This window comes from Chiloscyllium plagiosum, unplaced genomic scaffold, assembly GCF_037043375.1.
Source record: "Chiloscyllium plagiosum isolate Xiang-an unplaced genomic scaffold, Cpla_swu_hap1 HiC_scaffold_13, whole genome shotgun sequence".
NCBI lineage: Eukaryota > Metazoa > Chordata > Chondrichthyes > Orectolobiformes > Hemiscylliidae > Chiloscyllium > Chiloscyllium plagiosum.
Window position 1 is genome coordinate 39,972,201 of NW_028270151.1, and position 23,671 is coordinate 39,995,871.

Genomic DNA, 23,671 nt, shown 5'->3' on the forward strand with positions numbered 1-23,671 from the left:
CAGGGCTGGTCTGTCTATATATAGGGAGGATGTTTTCGCTGGCTGGGGCAGTCTAGAACTTGAGGTCACATTCTCAGGATATGGGGTAGGTCACTTAGGACTGTGATGAGGAAACATTTCTTCACCCAAAGATTAGTGAATCTATCGAATTCTCCACCCCAGAAGCCGTGGAGCCCAAGTTACTGAATGTATTCAAGAAAGAGATTGACAAATGTTTAGATCTTAAAGCATCAAGAGGTATGGGGAGAAAATAGGAAAATGGCATTAAGTTAGAGGATGAGATATAAAATAAGGAGTTCAATTCTAAAAGCAGTACAGGAGCAGAGGGATTTGGATACATATGAGCACAGATCATTGAAAGTGGCAGGACAGCTGGAGACAGCAGTAAATATATTATATAGGTGTAAATTAGAAGAGCAAGGAGCTGAAGTTGAACTTGTACACTTGTTGAACCTCACCTGGAGTATTGTGCACAGTTGAGGGTGTCACGTTATAAGAAAGATGCCAATATAATGGCAGTTTACCAGAATGGTTCCAGGTATGAAAATCTTCAGCTCTCAGGAAAGATTGAAGAAGTTGGGACTGTTCTCCCTGGAAAGGAGGATGCTAAGACAAAATCAGATTGAGGTTTTAAAAATCTTGGGCAGGGAGAAGCTGTTTTGGTTTGTAAAAGAAACAAGAATGAGAGGGCATAGATTTAAAGTGATGTCAACAGAAAGAAAGGGTAATATAAGAAGAAACTTTTTCACACAGTGAGTTGTTACAATATTGACTGTACTGCCTGGAAATGTGGTGGAGGCAGGTTCAGTTGAGGCTCTCAAGAAAGCCTTGGGTTTTCTTTTGGACAACAATGGTTTGCAGAGATATGGGGAAAAGGCAGGAGGTTATGCAGGCACAATACACAGAATAGCCTCCTTCTGCACTGCAATAATTCTGTGATCATATTGAATGGTGGAGCAGGCTCAAAGGGCTAAATGTCCTACTCTTGCTCCTGTTTTATGTTTCCATCCTTCACCCATAACACTTTAATGTCTTCACTTCAGACATTCCTTGCCACTGGTTGCATTTATCCGGTCACTGCTGCTAGCATGTATTGAGATGATGTCTACATTCAGCTGAGTGAATACTATCAAGCACTATTAACCACAACTATTTACAAGGCATGGTAGGAGAGAAAACGTACACAGCCAAGTGCTAGTTCCATGTGACCTGAGTTCACCACGACACAGTTCCTTTCACACATGCTCAATCGATATTCTCAGGGTACAGGTGCTCCACAGAAAACTGCTTTGGTGATCATTGCTGTTGCCTTCCATGCCTCTTGTATTTGTTGCTGTCCAGGTCAGGGCAACATAGAAAGTTATTGAACCTATTGTGTTCAGAACCAGTGCTTAAAAGGACTGCTACAGACTGCCATCAAAAATGAAATGGTTTTAAAATGACTTTCTTGAATGTGGAGTCATGAGAACATGCACTCACCCTTCAGCCCATATTATAACCATGGCTTTCTGCCAGTCACTGCCTTACACCATCTCAATTACTTCCACCCATCCTGTTGTATTGATTCAAGTCTGTATTTCTTCCCTTATCTGACTGACATTTGCAGTATGATGGACAGGCAGACAATTTGTGGTGATACTGCCATTGCCTTCATCAGAGATTTTCATTATGCAAATACTAGGTTTCTTTTATTATAATAAGTCAAAACTAGAAATTATTTATTCAGATTGATTTATTACACTTCAAATTGCTTTGGTTTTTACTTCTTCATATCTCTTGGCTGAACTGTACTTTCTTCAATCTGCCTCACCTCTTCAGTCACTGATACAGAGATCCTGTCCAGTAAACCAATGGTGAGTTTGAGAGGTGTCCTATGATGCCATCAGCACTTTATATGTGAAGAATTTTGAGGTAAAGTAAGAGATTTGTTTTTATAAATAGAGCAAAAACATTTCACAGAACTTTAGAAGTCTGAGCACTTTGTACAATAATAACCAGCAGAAGTATTTAAAATAAACCAGAAATATCCAAGTAGTAAATAAATCTTTCACAGGTAATCTTTGAGTTCTTGGTTGTGTGTTCCAACTTCTATAGAAAATTCCGCACTCCCTTTTCTTGTTGCTAACCGTTTAGACAATATGTCCACCAGTGATTGTTTCTCTTTGTTATCAATGAAACATGCACATATTATTGCTCCAGTTGTAATTATCAAACATGAACAAGGAATAATGTGATAGTTTAACACAGTCCCACAGAATATGGATCATTAAAAATCCTAGTCTGAATTTAAAATAAAAATATTTCTAAATACATGCACTTATTTGTAAATGGATTGAATTGTGAATCATCTTAAAATGTATAAATTCATAACATTATATCCCTTAATGATCTAATTGATGGATGAATAACAATGAATTATTTATTTCATAATCATTACAAACTATTGTGAAAATATCAGCAGAATTTTTGATTCTGTTGGCTAAACCCTACATTAAAAAATCTGATTAATAAAGCTCTATTTGAAATATTATCCTGTACTATCATTTGGAATATATAACCTGCAGAAAAGTTAATCTTGTCCTATTGAATTAAATAATCTACACAGCATCAAGTACAAATGTCCTGCATCAGAAGCATGAACCTTTACAAATGATTTGAGTGGGTTTGGCAGTTATTAAGCAGTACTAAAAGCAGAAATGCATAAACTATGCAAATAAAAAAAAAACAGACTAAATCATGTTCAAATTGTGTTAATGCATCACATGTTTTGCCAAGAAAAAATTACTGAGCATTTCATCCAGAAAAATTTGCACAGTATTAAGTGGAAAATCTTTCTATAGGGACAGCAGCCAAGACATTTGAAGGACTGTAGCAGTGTGACTCTTAGATTGATACACTGCCCCCAAAACCTGGGTGAATAATCCTGCTTCGAGTACATTGGGCCAAACAAAATTGAGTATGCTTTCTGTTGACTTGGTGTTAGGTGAGAGTGTGCCAGCATTAAAGTGATACTTTGATTTTCTCTTCTTCTGAAAGTTCACAGGAGAGGTACGACTCAAGCAGAAACAAAAACGACTAATCATGCGTGCAAGCTTATCTTCCTGCTGCCTTGAATGGGGCTTTTACAACAGGGTTCATGGCTACAGTTTGTAAAGCTGTTGGAATTTTATCAAAGAGACTTCATATGCTCTTAAAGGAGACACTTCAGCAGCTTTGAGACTGGATGTCTGGCTGCTAACTGCAGCATTTCAGTCTGAGCTGCAGCTGACTATGCTGGCTGGCTCACTTATAAGCAACGTCGTTGGTGCTGGTGAACTGACTGGCATGGAACAGGCACGCTGATATAGAGTATCAGCATCCTTAATAGCCCTTTGGAGAATGAAATTAAGGAATGAACAGAAGCCCATTTCAACAGCAGTCTGAAAGTGGAGGCAACAATAGTGGGCGGCACAGTGGCTCAGTGGTTAGCACTGTTGCCTCACAGCATCAGAGTCCCAGGTTCAATTCCAGCCTTGGGCAACTGTCTGTGTGGAGTTTACACGTTCTCTCTGTGTCTGCGTGGGTTTCCTCGGGGTGCTCTGGTTTCCTCCCACAGTCCAAAGATGTGCAGGTCAGGTGAATTGGCCATGCTAAATTGTACATAGTGTTAGGTGCATTAGTCAGAGGGAAATGGGTGGGTGGGTTACTCTTCAGAGCTGAAAATGTGTTGCTGGAACAGTGCAGGTCAGGCAGCATCCAGGGAACAGGAGAATCGACGTTTCGGGCATAAGCCCTTCTTCAGGAATACTCTTCAGAGGGTCGGTGTGGACTGGTTGGGCTGAAGGGCATGTTTCTACACTGTAGGGAATCTAATCTAATAGTCTGAGTTTCCATAACAGTACAGCAATAAGCATTCGAACTTCAATGGCAGTAAAAACTGTCATGATTTGTACTAAATATTTTCATGCACTGTATTATGTAATATTTCTTTGCTTTCAATAGTGACTGCAAGAATCACTAAAAACTTAAATAAAGCTCTGAAGATGAGTCATACTGGCCTCAAAACATGGACTCTTTTTCTCTCTCCCAGAGACCTTTCAGACCTGTTGCATTTCTCCAGCACTTTCAGTTTTATTTCAAATCTTCAAAATCCACAGTGCTTTTATGTAAAGCTAATGATGCATTGCACTAAGTACTGTACCAGTGATAATAACCAATCTTAAATTGGGTTATTACAAAATTAATTGGCAATGAACAAATAAATTCAGTTTTTTCAAGCAAGAAAATCTACAACAATGTATATTGGTTAAAATTTATTATTTCTTATAGTTTCAAGATAAACAAATTATTTTTAAATAAACACTGACATTTTTGTTAAACTCTGAACTCACTCTAATATACAGATATTATTTTATTGAATTCTGGATCGGAAAATATAATCAGAACATTCATAGCACAAAACAAAATTAAAGACAAAACTTTGATCAATTACAAGTTGTAGTTTAAATGCACAACTATCCTTGATACCAAAAGTAAAGTTAATTGAATTAATTCCATACATGGAACTGTTAGGCAAAATTTGCCGTACAAAACAATTATTGCACAAGTGGTGATTCTGAGGCTAATATTATCAACATGGAGTATCCATGTAACTTTATAATTAAGAAAAGCTGCACAAGACCTGAATAAACACGGCTTCTGTTTTAGAGCACTCATCCATATTACACAGAAAAGATATGCACAATTTAAATTACTGTAATATTAAAATGCAATTCAATTATTACATCTTAACTAAATTACTCCAATTTTTGAAGTCATTTGTTATTTGGTATTTAGAAGATTGTTAAAAATATAGTTAAACTTTTTTTAAAAAAAGAGTTGCCTTCATTTTCGAACCACATTTTTGTTTCATGCTTACAAAGGACGACGTGAACTTTTTCTTGGCATGCTAGTACAACAGGTATTTCACACAAAGAGGAACTGGTCAAATAATTCATAATGCTTGACTTAGAATCCTTGCACGAACCCTGCAAGCTGGAAAGCTCATCACAGTATTTATCACAAGTTTCATAAAGGTTATTACAATTTGCAGACTTGCAGTTGATTTTTTGATTTTAGCTACCAGTCCAAAGGGAAATTACATAAGACTCTAGAATATTTGCTACACTTGATTCATATCCCATTATTCACTTATGTTTAGCAAGCTTAGCAGAGTTTACATAACTTGCATCTTTTACCTTCCTTATCAATAATCTTATTTTTCAGAATATTATTGCCACACTTTCATAAATCAGTTGTTCGGTTTATTACAATACTCAGCTCTCCTGTATATAAATTATACTTAGAAGATATAATGTCATTTATCGGAGGAATTCTAAAGGACAGTTGCAGAAAATCCAACTATGTAATAATGTTACATTGACTCACATTAGGTATGCGATGGTCCTGTGTAATCATAAACAACAGAGTTCAAAAACTAACCTCAGTAAGAAATAAGTGACATTGCAGAAATAGAAATTTGTATTGTGAGAGCATTAAAAACCATAAGGTAACCACTATTTAAGATGGAATAATTTGAAACTCCGTGGTGGCTGTAAGGTCATCCAAGGCAATCTTTTGTATTTGAGCCTTACTTTTAGCACCACTCACCAAATGCTTCCTTTGAAATAAATATTAATTTTAAGAAAGACTTAAATGAAATAATTGCTACACTACTGTCTGTATTGTCACAAAGCAATTCAAAGCTAAAGACTGAATCTTGAAAAATGAATTCTCGTTGACGACATGATTTGAGGTGAACAATAGGAGCAGCAGATATCTTAACAGATGGGCTCTCTGGTCAGTAGTAAAACCAATTCAATATAATTCCAGAATGCATGTTCATACAACTTAGTTTGAAGCAATTTGATTTTGAAACGTATGGTAATAATACCTCATGCAGTAAAAAGTTTAATATGTAATAAGAACCTGTGCAAATATCAGTAAAACCAAACCTGAAACAAGGCCAAAATTCACAGGAATAAAGTCTGCCTACTGAGTTTACGTTGTGTTTCTAAGTGCAAACTCTAAGCATTAAAAGGGCTGACTTGTACCCAGGAATTAGCAATTAATAAGATGGTGGCAGTGCAACAGTTTGGAAACTTACTTTGCACATCTATTTGTGACTTTAAGCTTACCTAATTATTCAACAGTAATTGTTTCCCCTATTGGCTAAAAAGTTGAAATAGCAAAGTATAGTAGTTAGCTGTCAGTTTGACAAAGATGTAGTGAAAGTAACAACTGAGAAAAAATGCAAAAATAAAGCAGTAATATTAGCAATTTTTATACGAAGAAGAAAAAGTAAACCAAATCACATTCAAGTTTGGATCAGTTTCTACTATGGAATGACAGTTACCTCCTAATTTAATGTGATCATGCAAAATGTATTCAGTTGTCAAAGGAATCGGGCAAATAGCCAAAGAAAGATTCATAATTCACGAGGTATCATGGATAAGCCAAGCACATAAAGATTCTGCTTAGGAATGCCTTTCTAATGACATTGATATAAAAGATAAGTATATCGGCAAAGAGTAGCAAAAAGAGAAAATTAATAATAGGGAGAAAGAAACAAAAGATACAAAAATCTGTAGTCCATAATTGATTCAGTGTGCACAAATATTATTTAATGAACACAGAAGAAGAAGAAAAAAAACAGCATAATACCAAATTACTGAAAGTGAACTAATAAGAAGAATTGGATCAGTAAATAACACACAATATATTAAATTTTCATCCTCATTCACAAGCTGTGTGTATTTCATCTATTCTTAGTGTCTGTGCTTAATTGGATAGATTTGAATGATATAGTTATTTTCTTACATTTAAAGTAAAATTACCATTTCACAGTATGTAAGATAATTAAAAAACACACCATACATTTGATAATTAGATAACTAATTTGTATTTGTTTCACTTAATATGCTAATTTATTACAAATATATTATTAAGGCCTGAATAGGTACCTTGGTTTTCTCAATGTCTTTAAAATCAGATTTATTTCTGTAACTTTATGTGAGTAATATTTCCATTAATCACTTTATAAATGACCATTCCAAATCTAAATTATGTCAAGACTATCTATTACATGTATTTTTTGTCACAATAGTCTATAGTAGACATTTAAGCAAAGAAGATCTTCTTTGTGGAATAAAAAGTGAATACAAATCTAAATAGTTAAATCGTTTTTAGATAGAACTGTATTTCAGCTATAATGGACAGAAATGGAATGAAAAGATTTTCAATGCATAGAGAATACTCAGTAGTCAGCCAAGAGTAGAAAGAAATACAAGGTGTAAAGACCATTTCAAAGAAATACAGACGAATGGACACATCGGTAAATGAAGGATTATAGCACAAGATCCATCATATTGATCTACATTATACATTCTGTAAAAAAAAGGTGCATTTTTCAATGAAGAGCAGTAAATGCCTCTTATGTCTGGATTGTGTATAGGTTTTCTTATTAAAATGTGAATTTATGTATTAATTGTAAGCTTTATGTTTTAATTGTAGATTGTACATTTCTAAGAAAGTACAGACTAAATGATAATTCGTGTAAACATATTATTAGAAGGGCAACGCGAGTTAGAAACATAGAAGGGAGGATGTCCTCAAACAAATTTGGAGAAAAAAACCTCCAAAAAAATTAACAAATTGCTTGGATATGAGAAACAGCAATACAGTGTAGTTGTCTATTATTGAAAGGTACCATCCAGTTAGATTGCTATTCAAGCTGTATCTTATTTTTTTTGCAGTATTGTCTGAGAAACTGCACAACTATTCAAAGATTGCAGTGGAGCACTTTGTCTCCACTGGTAAATCATGCTTGCAATAAATGAAATGCTCTTGCAGAACCTAGATGTTGCCACCTATGATTGTTAGTTCACATGCTAAAGACACCCAGAGAACATTTATCTTACCCTCCCATCTCATACAGTAATTTGTTAAAATCATCAATGGCAAGAAGTCACCTTTTACATCCTCACTTAATCATTAGAATACAGAGGTAACATTATACTAATTCTAAATTGAAAATTATAGTGTTAATTTTCTGCTCTTAAAATCCCTATTAAACAAACAAACATTTGAGTTCATTAACTTTTGTAATTTGGAAAAGAAGGCAGGCATTAATCTATGACATTAATCTAGGATGGTGGGATTTCTGCATTATATTTTTTTCTACTGTATAGACAGGATAAAGGCACATTGGAAGTTGGCTTCTGGCATAGTATAGAGCTCTTTGACTGTTCCCAAGAGGGTTTCTTTTAGGCAAAAATAATCATCATTACTTCCATCAAAATCTTCTTATGGACTTTGCTATTGTTTTGCTTTGTATTAAAAAATTATTTAAATCAAATTTTGAGTGACTGGACAGTGTGTCTTTCACAGATGTATATGTGTACATGCTCAAAGCTTGGGAGGCATGTTAATTCATTACCCCCATCAGCATGAGAAGAACTCTTGGAAGTGAAATAGGCAGTAGGTTAAGTTCAGCAAGTTTCCTCTTTCAGTGTAAATCATTATTAGATCATGTGTGGACTGAGATAAGTCATTTAACAATATTGTTACTCATACTTCCCTATTCTTGAATCTTTCTGCTGGGAGATTTGCCTTGTTGAATTTATCCTCAGACTTCAACATTTATATCAGTGACAAGAAAGGATTTTGTTTTGGAATGAAGACACTAGCTGGTCAATTGTAGTTCAGTTTATTTGTGAATCTGAATTCTGATGTTTACCAAAGTACTGGCTCATCCATGACTGTATGTATACAATGGTCTACGAAGGCCTGTTTCAGTCAACTAACAGCTGTTAGCTTTATAATTATCTTGAATGTACATAGATTGAACTAATTTTTTTTGTTTGTACATTCAACTGTTTTCTCTGTATCATTTCACTTGCAACTATATTTAACATTTAGAATTTCCTTCAACAATATGGCCCAGATATTGCAGTCAGAGATAAAGTAACAACACTTGCTGTTTAACTTGAAGAAAGTTGCCCTCAAAATTCTAGCAAGCTTTGTGCTTTGAATTTTCTCATTCTGAATCTGGAATCAAGGTAAAGGGCTCTCCAGCCATCCAACAGCAGTGATGTGATCCAACAGTTGAGCAGTCAATCATATTGGAGTATTCAAACAGTGGAAAGCAGGAAGTAAAATGCACTATATTTTCAATGTTTACATTTAAAAATGGCAAATTAGATGACTGGGACAAACAAATAGAATTAAAGTTAAAACTGAAATATCACTAACAAATTTCTTTTTAAAAAAGGCTAAAAATTGCACTTGATCATTATTGAGACATTTGATGTTACACTAACATAAAATTAGTTGTTCAGTGATAATGTAGCTGTTCAGCACTATTTATAAACACTATTAAAGATCCAGTTACATTATATCCAACAAGGTGTGAATTTTCTAGAGATTTCTACAGCACAACTAACAGCTTAAAACAGGAGGTTTTCATCAGTTCAGTGATTTCTATTGGTTCACAGTCTGTGGAGACATCAACAGCATACCCTTGAATCATGAACAGCAACTTCTGGATCTCAACATTTAACTGCACACGTGCAGGCTCCCAAGCTGCAATTTAAGGTGAGTAATGACAGCAAAACTGACTGTTTCCCTAATTACGACTGCAAAACCCAAGCCAGGACAGTACAGGATCCATTTATCATGCAGAATATACCAGTGGTGCATACTTGAGGAAAAATAATAAAGGACATAGGTTTCTTTTTCTTGAAGACTTGGTCCCCTTATGGAAATAACAGCTCACCTGCTCTGACAAGAATTCAAGTGGTGGGAGAAAGCCAACACTTTAGACTTAAATGAAATTGGACTAACATTCAAATTGAAAGGCTTTGATTTACAGTAGGAATTCATATGTAATTTATCCTGTGTTAATTTTTGATCAGAAGCTGTATTGCTTATAATAAGATACAGTAGCCTATAACTCCTTCACTGGATACACAAGTTATGAGGTATTAACATTGAAACATACCTGCTGCAGTGGAATAATTTTCATTGAAATAGGCATTCTAACTAGTGCAGAAGTTACAATGGGAATATTTTAGCATGGGTAGCAGCTTTGCCAAACTACTAGCTGCTGTTCAAACAGCAACCTGATTCAATTTCATTAGTAGAATTTACAACTGGTAGGCAACAAAAGACCATATGTATAAAACCTTCGAAAAAAAAACTTCCTTACATTATTAGTCAGAGGGCTCTGTATGTTACATAGCTATGAATAGAATAATAATATTTCTTGAAAATTAGCTGAGTGCAGTCAAACAATATTCTGGACCAGACTGGTGCACAGTTTCTATGCAAAACAAATTGCACATTAATACAGCTCATCCTATGGACTTATTTCACTGGCACACTAGAATGTTTGGGTCAGACACAAGAATTGGCCCCATACATCATTTCAACACAGCATATTCCCACAGTTCACTTCAAATGTCCAATTGAAATGCTGAAAATCCATTTCAAAAGAAATTTGAATGCATCACCCCAGACGATACAAGCTTATTGCGTAAACACTGGACAAACCATGTTTTGATATTTTCAGGACATAAACTGCTGAGAAATAAGTCCACATATAAATTCCTACTGGACGTGAAATCATTTTGTTAACTATCAAACACAAAGACTCAACACAATTACTTTCAGACTTTAGCTTATCAATTAATAGATTAGGTTTCATTCTAGTTTGAATAAAAGATATTCATTAACATATGCTGACCGGAAGAAAACTCCAGAAACTTGCCAACAAGACGTACAATCAGTGCTTTTAAGGTCTATCAACTTGAAATTAGTCTATTGTTTAGAAGTGCATCACAATTCCCAACACTTCTGACAACAGCTAAAAGAAAGATTTCATTTCCTCATCCAAAATCAAGTGCATTAAATGTGAATAGTGCAGTTATTTTGAGGCAATTTGTTCCCTGCAAGGCTTGTTCAGTGTGATTTGTCATCTGTGTCTGACGGACTGGATTCACGAGGAAGTGTAAGGCTCTCCCTTCTGTCCCACAGCTTGTGAATCTCTGTGGTATCTGACTCACTGCTGCTATTGCCACTTTCCCTGAAACTAGCCAATGGTGGACGCATCTTCACCCCTTTTGATGTGACTGATCCTTCGATGGCCTTTCTCAGCTGAAATAAATTGAAGCAAAGAGAGAATTGAAAGCGATTTTTTTTTAAAAAAACAATCACCTACTCTACAAGCAGGATGAGTTAATGCAAATGGACACATTTTTACTAAATATTAAGAACATTAGAAATGAAAATAAGAGTAGCAGCCATTTGTGACTTATGAATTTGTTTCTATTTGAGTACCACTTGCTTGTTAATACAGGGTAACATTTTTAATTGTTACCTTTTGATGTCATCCTTTGTGCAGTGAAAGGTTGAGTTCAGTGTGCACAGTATGCTAATACATGTCATGAAACATACAGGCTGCATGCCAGAAGCCTGCATTTGGAAAATTAAACCTTACGCCCATTTTATTAGCTTAAGAAATATGTTGAACATTGTTGCATGAATTAAATATTCCAGTGTTTAGTTCATTAGTCTCTTAATAACTGCCTTGTGATGCAATGTCTGAGATACTAGTGACACCTGTGCTCCACTTGGAGGTATTTTAGACTACAAATGCAAAAATAAATAGCAAAAACAAGTTTTGGTGCCATTGTAAATCATAATTCTTAATACCTCAGGGACATTCTACAATTAAGTTTACTTCATAAAAAGTAACTCGTGTATCATATATTATGATTCCCTTCACACCCTTCAAATGTATGAACAGTAATAAAATTTGACTCTTTTCCATAGATAGTTCATTGTCAATTTGGCATTTGCATGGAAGCGTGAACATTTTTCTTTTCTAATAGGTCAACACCATAAAAAAACTATTTTTGTTAATTGAAATACTCGCAAAGAAATCTGAGGTGGCTCAGCTTGGGTCACTGAACATTAAAAATTCAGCTTAGCACCCATACCTCTTCATGGTGAACTAATAACACCAAGCATCAATCTTTCCCAATTATCCTGGATTGGAGTCACAGGGAAGTGTAAAGACAAGAAATGTCACCTGATTTTTAGTTATGGGGGTTACAATTCAGGGTGTGCCTACACCCAGTTAGAAACAAGGTGGGTAACCCACAAAATTAATCTATGCACCTCAATCCCATGATTGTACAGTGACCCCTGCATAGCCAGGATGTCATGTTTGTGTACACATCCTCTGCCCATATCTGGAGTCCAAGCAGCATTGGAAGGAAATCATGTGCCATCCCTTTTAAAAGGGGACATTCCGATAAAATTACTGTTGGAGGAATGCAAAAAGAGCTGCATAATCATTTTTTGTCATTCAGGGATCAGGTTTTACACATCAGGAGAAGAGGAGTGAACCTTGGGATGGTAACTCAGGAGACTGGAATGTTGATGTAAAGTATAATTCTGAGACCATGGCTATCCCAACTTGTTAATTGGCTAGTCCCGGGACAGCTCTCCCAATTTTGGTACAAGTCCCTGATGGTAGTTAGGACAGTATCTGGGTATGTCCTTGTCATTTCCATTGTTTAGGCCAATGTTGGGAGATCAGTCTCTGTTTCATGTCTCTGGATAAATAGTTGAGATCCCTGGATTATTAGTCCTACAACGAATGCACCATGCAGGACCTATTACCCCACTCTGAAGTTGCTTTGTTAAAGATACTAAGTAAGTGCTTAATGCTGTATGCTCAATATTTATGAGCACATTGAACCTATTAGACTGCACTTTACAGCCTTCTGGCAGTGAGTTTGCAGGCAGAGGAAGGGTCCATGAATTTCTCGATATATCAAGCCAGCAGCCTAGCGCCCTGTCTTGCCACAATATCAAGCAGTGGGAAGAGTGTGGTTGGGGCATATATCTGTGTACTAATTAAGGCACATAAGTGCCCAACTAATAGCCTGTGTTTACCACCACTGGGATGTACCCAGTGGAAGGAGAGGTCCACACCAAGCATCTAACTTAACAACTTAAACGTGCTGTTCTTTAGCAACAAGAATCATAGTATCCCTACAGTGTGGAAACAGGCCAGTTAGCCCAACAAGTCCATACTAACCCTCCAAAGAGTAACCCATCCAGACCAATCCCCTACCCTTTTACACTGCATTTTACCCCTGACGAATGCACCTAACTTACACATCCCTGAACACGATGGGCAACATAGAAGAAAGTGACTAGAGTTGAGAGTGTAGTGCTGGAAAAGCTTGCAGCCTCATTCCTGAAGAAGGACTTTTGCCTGAAATGTCGAATCTCCTGCTCCTTGGATGCTGCCTGACCTGCTGTGCTTTTCCAGCACCATACTTTTGACTCTTGGCAATTTAGCATGGTCAATTCAGCTAACCTGCACATCTTTGGACTGTGGGAGGAAACCGGAGCACTCAGAGGAAACAAGGGTGTGGTTGTTCCACTCTGTTCTACAAGATAGGATTGTTGGGTAGGCTATCCTTTTGATTTTACCTCCTGTATTTTGTTCCTGCTATCCATTCTACACCTGCTCATAATGAAACAGCTGAGATCAGGAAATGTTGGGTGTTAAGACAGTAATTCTGTACCTGACATTTTCTGACTGAGAATCAAGTTTAAACAGGAATCTTCTCTGCACTTTTTACTGCAATTCTTGAACTTCATATTGCCTATAAAATAACCTACCTCTTTAAGAGCTACCACTCCTATTAGCTTTCCAATGCTGGTTACATAAGCATGGTTAAGTCCCAAGAGAGAGAACATGGTGTGAGTCTGAAAAGAAACAAGCATCTTTGATCAGATAGTTGACTGTAATTCAATATTGCACTTAAACACAGTGATTCAATTATCTGTATTTTAAAACTCTTTGATAAATTTCATTCTCAGTTTTGCAATATTAAAACAATATTAATGTTACATATTCTTTACAGTACAGTATTAATTATTCAATGTCCTATTCACATTGTCAGTAACAGTTGGTACAAAGATTGTGGTAATATCATTTTGGGAGGAAAAGGAAAATCTCCTTTCATGAGAAAGTAAAACTCTTCAGCCAGTATTCCAAAAGATGAAAGACAGACTCTGATGTTTTGGACATATAGTCATTTATTATGATTAACGTAACTAAATTAGGATTAACTCTTACTAATTTTTACTATGAAGAGAAACAGCACACTCTAACTTTATAAATGTTGATTAACTAGCTATGGAATCCCAGCATGATGTGTTCTCATTTTGACTTTCAGCATTTGCACACTTACTTCCTCAAAGAAACATTGATAATTTTACAGGCAACCTGCAGTTGGGAAAGCAGAATAACTATGGCACAAAACCATCAGTGCTATGCCCAGTGCCTGCCCACCTACATTGTGACCTTCTAAACAGTGGGTGATGCACAGGGTAGGTCGCCTCCCTGTAGACCAATTGAAGCCCTGAAGTGGGCAATTATTAGCCAATTCCTGGAAATGGACAGAAGTCCCACCTCATTATTTAGAGGCCGTCACCTGAAAATTGAAAGCAGGCCAAGCTGGGGCAAGTGGAGGCAGGCTCTGACCCAACATGCTGGGATGAGGGGACCCTGCCCTCAGAGCAAAATCCAGTCCACCGGTTGAAATATATATGGGATGACTGACTGTCATTTTCAGGATCTTGTGTTGATTACAAAATAAAAGACCAGACCTCAAGTAGAAATTCACAACATTCACGACATTCCACATCAAGTGTTAGAATTAATAACACTGGTATTCTATAAAGAATACTCACAGCTCTAACTGCTTTCACAGGTATGTGCTACTACTCTTACACAAGTCAGGCTACCCATCCGTCCTCTTCTAGGAAATAAAGTGATGTTGTGTATTTGGATTTTCAAAGGACATCCAGTAAGTTGCCAAATCAAAGGTTCTTACACAAGACAAGAGTACATTGTAACGGGAGTAATAGATTAACATAGATAACAAAGAAAGAAAAACAGAAAATATGAAACTCAGAGAGAAATTACTGCAGAATTTCAGTTTTGACGAACGGTCACTAGAGTCAGAGATGTACAGCATGGAAACATACCCTACAGTCCAACTTGTCCATGCTGACCAGATATCCTAATTTAATCTAGGCTCATTTGCCAGCATTTGGCCCATATTCCTCTAAACCCTTCCTATTCACATACCCATCCAGACGCCTTTTAAATGTTGTAACTATACTAAACTTTGACTTTGCTTTCTCTGCACAGATGCTGCCAAACCTGCTGACGTTCCCCAGCAATTTCTGTTTGAGTGTAGATAAAGGATTGTTCAGCTAAACAGAAATAGTGTTAGGACAAATGAGTTTGTTTCACATTGAAATACTGTAACCAGAAGTATGTAGTTTACCACAGGGATCAGTGCTGCGACTTCAACTATTTACAATCTATATTACTGACCGAGATGAAGGGTCGGGTGCATTATAGGTAAATGTGCCTATACTACAAGGACTGGTAGGAAAGTAAACTGTGAAGACAGAAAGAGTTTGAAAGAGAACAGATTTATTGAATGAGTAAGCAAATTCTTGGTAGCAGGTGTGTAATTTGGGAAAATGAGAGGATATCCACTTTGGTGGGAAGATCAGAAAAGAAAAATATTATTTAGATGGCAAGCAGCTGCAGGATTTTGCAATGCACAATCTTTGTACATGAAACATAACACAGGTCTAGCAAATAATTAGAAAAGCAAATAGAAATTTGGCCTTTATTGCCAGTAGTTGGAGAATAAATGCGGGAAAGTCTTCCTACAACTGCACAGTGCATTGGTGAGAGCACATTTAGAGACTTGTGTACAGTTTTGATCTTTTTAAGATGTGCAGTGATATTGGAAGAAGTTCACAGAAGTTTCATTAAAGTAGTCTGCTTCTCAGGATGAGAAGGTTATCTTATGGGGAAAGGCAATGATGGTTGGACTTACACTGAAGTTTAGAAGAATGACAGGTCATCTTATTGAAACATACAGTTCTGAGGGAGCTCTGCAAGGTGCCTGCTGAGATAATGTTTCTCCTTGTGGGGAATACAGAACTAGGGGTACAATTTCAGAATAAAGAGACTTCCATTGAAGGTGGAGATAAGGAGGAAATTCTTTTGAAAAAGCCATTAATCTTTGGAATTCTCTTCCTTAGACAGCAGTGGAAGCTGGGTCATTAAATACATTTAAGGCTGAGTCAGACAGATTTCTGACATACAAGGAACTTGAGGGATATGGAGGGTGTTCAGAAATTGAGTTAAGACTACAATCAGATCAACCAAGATCTCATCGAATGGCAGATTCCATGTGTCAAATGGCTTACTCATACTCTAATTTCTTATGGTCTCCACCAGGGAAATACAGTAAGCTGAACAGAGACAGGAACATAGAACATAGAAGAATACAGCGCAGTACAGGCCCTTCGGCCCTCGATGTTGCGCCGATCCAAGCCCACCTAACCTACACTAGCCCACTATCCTCCATATGCCTATCCAATGCCCGCTTAAATGCCCATAATGAGGGAGAGTCCACCACTGCTACTGGCAGGGCATTCCATGAACTCACGACTCGCTGAGTAAAGAACCTACCCCTAACATCTGTCCTATACCTACCCCCCCTTAATTTAAAGCTATGCCCCCTTGTAATAGCTGACTCCATATGTGGAAAAAGATTCTCACTGTCGACCCTATCTAAACCCCTAATCATCTTGTACACCTCTATCAAGTCACCCCTAAACCTTCGTTTCTCCAATGAAAACAACCCCAAGTGCCTCAGCCTTTCCTCATACGATCTTTCTACCATACCAGGCAACATCCTGGTAAACCTCCTCTTCACCCGTTCCAGTGCCTCCACATCCTTCCTATAGTATGGCGACCAAAACTGCACACAATACTCCAGATGCGGCCGCACCAGAGTCTTATACAACTGCAACATGAAAAATAATGTTGATCTCACTTATCATCATAATGAAAGCTGTATGGTTTGATAATGCTATACCACATTCTAATTAATGGTTAATATTGATGGTGGCAATAATAACTTGCCAGCAATGTTTATTTAGGTTTAATTCTGTTAGTTTGAACAATTAATCTATTAATCTTTTTAATTTTAAGTATTGAAACTTATAAATCACCATAATATTGCAAGGCATATAATATTCTCAAATTAACTGAAAGAAGAAAACATATCCCTCATGTTTAAGAGCACTTTTGCCTCTGCTTTTCTAATATTGCTACTTATTAAAGCTCCCTTTAAATGAAAGGATAATGGCTAGATTTTGTGACACCAAAATGAATAATTTTGGGTTTAATGAATGCGTTAGAAAATGTTTTGCACTTTTATTTCAGTGTTTCCCATTGACAATATGTTGATGGGTTAATCTTAGCAGTATAAAACAAGTAGATCATCTTTAATAGACAATACATAGAGTTCCCTTCAGCTGTAAAATACATTAGAAATTGTTTACTCCAGATTACGTTTGTGAGAACATTTTGGCAACAGAAGTGAACAGCATGATTTAAACCGAGTTCTTCCCTGATGAAATAACAGGTGGCATCAGTGGCATAATGGAAATGTCATGGGATTAATAACCCAGAGCCCCAGGTACTGTGGGAACATAGGTTCAAATTCAGCATGGCAGCTGGTGAAATTTAAATACAAATTCAACAATTCTATTTTATTCACTCATGGGACCTGGTGTTGCTGGCTGGCCAGTATTTATTGCCCATCCCCAGTTGCCCTTGAGAAAGTGGTGGTGAGCTGCCCTTTTCAACCACTGCAGTTTATGTGCTGAAGTAGACCCACTATGTTCTTAGGGAGTGACTTCCAGGATTTTAGCCCAGTGACAGTGAAGGAACGGCAATATATTTCCAAGTCAGGATGGTAAGTGGCTTGCAGCAAGCTTGCAGGTGGTGGTGTTTCCATGCATCTGCTGCTGAAATTTTGAAATGATGGTGACCGTGAAATGTCATAAATTTTCATAAAGACCCCCATGTGACTCCCTTACAAGGTCTGGCGTACATGAGATTCCAGACACACAGTAACGTAGTTGACTCTTAATCATTCTCTGAAATGGACGGTTAATTCTTAGCACACCCAACCCATGCATGCAAGACCCAAAACATGTGCCCAACATTAGACGTGATCTGTGCTTGGGCAACATTAGTTAAATAATCCTGAGCGCTAAAGATCCTGAATTGTTAGGTTGTAGTATGTCATACCTCTGCTAACTGACAGCTACATATATTAATATACCAATCCCTGGTATTTACAAACAAAACTAACATGATCAACTTAACCAAACAGATGACGGCTATTTTCTGGTTAATTTCTTAGGGCTATGCCTTGACTAATCAGAGTCAGCAGTTAGAATCTTGTATGGGTCTGAATAATGTGGGCTATGGCAGAATTAGACAACCATTGTGGCAAGGACCATCGCAATGTCAAGATCATCTCACTCCACCTTTCATGCATTTCACAAGCTGCATTGTGGGCATTTGGTCAGCAGGAGCAAGATGCCAATTGACAGCTATTATTGCTCATTAGAATTCACCTCAGAATATTCAGACCAGATTTGCCAAACAAGCAGGATGTTGGGAAAACTCAACAAGGAAACCATAGTGAGCATTTGGCCAATTCAACTCACCCCAAGGGACATACAATGGGCCAGGCTGTATCTCCTGACTCTTCACTTGCTGTCATAGTTCTTGGAGCATACCTTGATGCTTACAGAATCCTTGCCTTGCCTTGGTGAGCTTTGCCCTCTTAGCCAATGATAGGTTTGTGTTACTGCTGTCCTACATAGCCTTTCAAAGCAGGCACAAAGCCAGAAAAGCTCATCATAGCTCTGAGCAGGCCTCAGTCAAGTCAAAAGGATAGCCTTCACTGAGGGGAACCAGATACAAGTGCAGTAACAGTAAGGATCCTCTCCTCATTAGATACAAGGAACTAAATGATGGGCAGCACACCACCCACCCTGACTCTTTGTGCCCTATTGTGGGCTGTCTTTTGTTCTAGAATGAGAGAGGCAGGGATTACAGAGATGAAAGTAGCTAACACAGCTGTTACTTCTGGTGCAGATGGGGAAGTACTCCAGGCGAGGAGTAGACAGTGCAAAGGTATGCGGGGTTCATGGTGTTAGGGTAGGTGAGGGTGAGTGGGGAAGATGTTCTAGGTATTAGTGGTAGTGGTAGAATGACAGCTCCAGACTGCTGGTGCTTGTCTGGGTGCACAATTTATAGAGTCATAGAGATGTACAGCATGGAAACAGACCCTTTGGTTCAATCAGTCCATACCGACCAGATATCCCAACCCAATCTAGTCCCACCTGCCAGCACCTGGCCCATACCCCTCCAAACCCTTCCTATTCATATACCTATCCAAATGCCTCTTAAATGTTGCAATTGTACCAGCCTCCACCACATCCTTTGGCAGCTCATTCCATACATGTACCATCCTCTGTGTGAAAAAGTTGCCCCTTAGGTCTCTTTTATATCTTTCCCTTCTCACCCTAAACCTATGCCCTCTAGTTCTGGACTCCCTGACCACAGGGAAAAGACTTTGCCTATTTATCCTATCCATGCCCCTCATAATTTTGTAAACCTCTATAAGGTCACCCCTCAGCCTCCAACGCCCCAGGGAAAACAGCCCCAGCCTGTTCAGCCTCTCCCTATTACTCAGATCCTCCAATCCTGGCAACATCCTTGTAAATCTTTTCTGAACCCTTTCAAGTTTCACAACATCCTTCCGATAGGAAGGAGACCAGAATTGCACACAATATTCCAACAGTGGCCTAACCAATGTCCTGTACAGCTGCAACATGATCTCCCAACTCCTGTACTCAATACTCTGACCAATAAAGGAAAGCATACCAAACGCCTTTTTCACTATCCTATCTACCTGCGACTCCACTTTCAAGGAGCTATGAAGCAGCACTCCAAGGTCTCTTTGTTCAGCAACACTCCCCAGGAACTTATCATTAAGTGTATAAGTCCTGCTAAAATTTGCTTTTCCATAATGCAGCACCTCGCATTTACCTGAATTAAACTCCATCTGCCACTTCTCAGCCCATTGGCCCATCTGGTCCAGATCCTGTTGTAATCTGAGGTAACCCTCTTCGCTGTCCACTACACCACCAATTTTGGTGTCATCTGCAAACTTACTAACTGTACCTCTTGTGCTCACATCCAAATCATTTATGCAAATGACAAAAAGTAGATGGCCCAGCACCAATCCTTGTGGCACTCCACTGGTCACAGGCCTCCAGTCTGAAAAACAACCCTCCACCACCACCCTCTATCTTCTACCTTTGAGCCAGTTCTATATCCAAATGGCTAGTTCTCCCTGTATTCCATGAGATCTATCCTTGCTAATCAGTCTCCTATGGGGAACCTTGTCGAACACCTTACTAAAGTCCATATAGATCACACCTACTGCTCTGCCCTCATCAATCTTCTTTGTTACTTCTTCAAAAAACTTGAATATGTCATGAGTGGAAGGGATCGCTGGTGAATTCCAGGATTCACCACTGAGTGGTGAATTGTTCTGGGAATAGTGTGTGGCAAAATGGGACAGAAATCAAGCATGGGAGGTATCATGGCAGCAAGGTAGGTAAGCAATGAGGACAGTTTCTTAAGATAGAGTGAGCAAACGTGATAGGCCTCGAGGTGACACACCCTCCAAAAAACATGATGCATCTCAGGATCAACAAAATAAAAAGTAAGATTTAACTGAACCTGTCTAGCTTAAATTGAAACAAAGCTCACCAGTTAACTGTCAGTTAGTACCTAACTGGCACATTCTACTTGGCAACACTTCTACCAAGCAGAGTCCTCTTGTCAACAAATTGCCATGCTTTTCTCACATAGTATTAAATTTTGCTTCTCTTTATATTGATATTTCTTGTGAATTGCTCTGATGAGTGCACGACAAAAAGCGTTCACAAAATATATCTTCTTTCAACAATTATACCATCTGTGAAAGGGTCATTATTATTGGACCACCCTAGTCAGGACAATGGCATTCTCACAATATTGTGGATTTTGTTCACAAGTCACCTTTAAATCTGCAAATTCCAGTGATATCTTTAGTGGACCATTGATTATAATGAAAAAAATGAGCATTTATTCTAGTTTGCAACAGAAAGCATATTATTAATTTTCATCTTCGATAGTCTCTCACTATCATTCACTCTCAAATGCTTTGAAAATAAAAATGATTTTAACCTCCAACTTCTCCATGACAACCATTAACATCATTCTGGGTTTATCTGGCAGATGAGACACTTCAACTGAAATTGATGGAAATATCACATGCTTCAGAATCAAATGAAAAGATCAAATAGTCTTGGAAGTTTAAGTAAAATTTTGTTAGGTAGCCTGGTGGCTCAGTGGTTAACTCTGCTGCCTCACACTGCCAGGGACTCAGTGGGGATTCTAAAATCCTGTTTTTTTCTTTTGAATCCAAAGGAAGTAGAAGGAGTGACTACATTGTAGAAGCAATATTCCATAAAGTACAATAAGATTACTTCCCTGTAGGTGATAAAATATCCACAACTTTCAACAGCTTGAGATAATCACACTGTTTTAATTTATAGCCTCTGTGAAATTTTCCTCGTGAGTTTACTAATTTTAAGAGCAATATTTTAACCTAACATCCAATTCTGAAGGTATTATTGGTCATTTAACTGACGAGCCATTGCACACATTGTCACAAGAAATTTAATGCAGTGATTTTTATAGAATCAATTGGTGCACTTTATATGCATAGTGATAGGATCGGTCTAATGATTAAAACTGTGCCGTTGAGTTTGTAGACAAAAGAAACAGTGCATCATTCTCTTTCAAAGTTTATTTATATTGCACTCCAAACTCTGTGGAGACAAGCAACATGTTTCTTTATTATCTTCCTCTTTTAAATATTTATGACACTAGTTCTACACAGCATTATTTGCAACGTTATTACACTACATGATGAATAATGTGCCTACTGCTGCAACACACATCCACAAATCAGAGATTTAAACAATGAGACTGCAACCTCCATGTTGTCTACATTATGAATTATCCACATTAAGGCAATTACTTTTACTTGTAGCAATGTTTGTTGAAAACCACAGGGAAAATGCATCATTTCTACCATACAATTTTAATGCTGATATGTTTTACAGAATTGTTACTAATTTTCAATGCTAATTGCATTTTTCACATCCAAAATGTCAAAAAAAAAATGTATTTAACCCAGTCAGGATTTAAAGCACATAAATATATTCTAAAGAGGAATCCTTTATGTTTTTCTTATAGGAAACCTCTTTCATAACAATTGCAGAGATGTACCTGCCAGCGAAAATATTAAGAATAGAACCATGCCAAGAACAGTTTGAATGTGCACTGCAGCAGTTATCAGTATATCATCCATCATGCAATGAAATAACATTGCAAGCATTCATTAGAAACACTCAGCTGACACTACTAAAGTAAACCAGGGGGCCACATTTTTACAGCTGACTGTATTGTTTGTGGATCAGGTTAAGGTGACAGCACAGGTCGGATCCCTATTATGGCTGAGGAAGATATGCAGCCTGCCTTCTTAGCCCGTCTGCTGAAAAACCCTGAGTCAAAAAGTGTAGTGCTGGGAAAGCACAGCCGGTCAAGGCAGCATCTGAGGGGCAGAAGAGTCGATGTTTCAGGCATAACCCCTGATGAAGGGCTTATGCCTGAAATGTTGACTTCCCTGCTCCTCCGATCCTGCCCGATCTGCTGTGCTTTTCCAGTGCTACACTTTACGAATCTGGCTCTTCAGTATCTTCAGTCCACATTTTCTCCTAGTTGCTGAAACCCCTGGCATTTTGTCATTGTTTGGCAAATAATCACCAAAGACCTGCCTTTGGACAGATAACATAAGAAGAATGGAAACAGCAGCATGAAGAAATCTTAACTAATTCAAATAAAAGAAAACTGTGGGTGCTGGAATGAAACAAAGAATGAAAAGCCTGCAAACTACTAACTGGTTGGGTAGAATGTGTAGAGAAGTGACATGTTACTATTTTGGGTTTGAACAGTTTTTCAAAACAGAAGCTTCTTCCTGTACCATAACACAGTTCAGTTCTATAACAGTGAGACAATTCATTCCATAACATTTGAGGTAAGTATTATTCCCATACTTTCACAATTGTGCATTCAAAAACAAAACCAGTATCAATTTCTCAGGTGAAATGCTTCATTGACAATTGTTTCTAAATAGCACAATTAATTTCAAAAACATAACTAAAATTCAAATTACATTTAATGGAATTTATGTACTAATACAAAACTAAAACTTAGAGCCCTGAATAATTATTTAACTAATTTATTTATCTGCAGTTGCTTGGCTGATTTGAATTCATTGATGCAAAACCTGCACTAACTGGCTCTAGCAATGTGAAGTCAACTTAATTTTTCTTGCCTTGTGTAGTGACGTCCATTCTACAAGTTGGAAAGGTGCTGGGTCAATCTTACAATTGTTGAAGTCCACTTGCTCTTCAAACTGTTTGTCCTCCCATTCAGCAATCTATAGAAATATTATTCATTATTAAATTTCTGTTACAATTTTTGAAGGATTCTGAATTCAATTCAGTACAGCAAAAGGAAATAGAATTCCATTCAGATAACTGCATG

General features: G+C 37.5%; 1 protein-coding gene across 2 annotated transcripts in view; it reads right to left on the minus strand.

Moving 5' to 3' along the window:
- Positions 1–4,277: 4,277 nt before the first annotated feature.
- LOC122555979 (chloride channel protein 2) overlaps positions 4,278–23,671 on the minus strand; it is a 624,753-nt gene continuing 605,359 nt past the window's right edge. For both annotated transcript variants that reach the window (XM_087993551.1, XM_043702310.2), the window contains 3 exons: positions 23,460–23,564; positions 13,720–13,806; positions 4,278–11,172 (listed from right to left, as the gene is read on the minus strand). In XM_087993551.1, the coding sequence (XP_087849677.1) occupies positions 10,978–11,172; positions 13,720–13,806; positions 23,460–23,564 (387 nt within the window). In that variant the 3' untranslated portion in view covers positions 4,278–10,977. The remainder of the gene's footprint in view (positions 11,173–13,719; positions 13,807–23,459; positions 23,565–23,671) is intronic.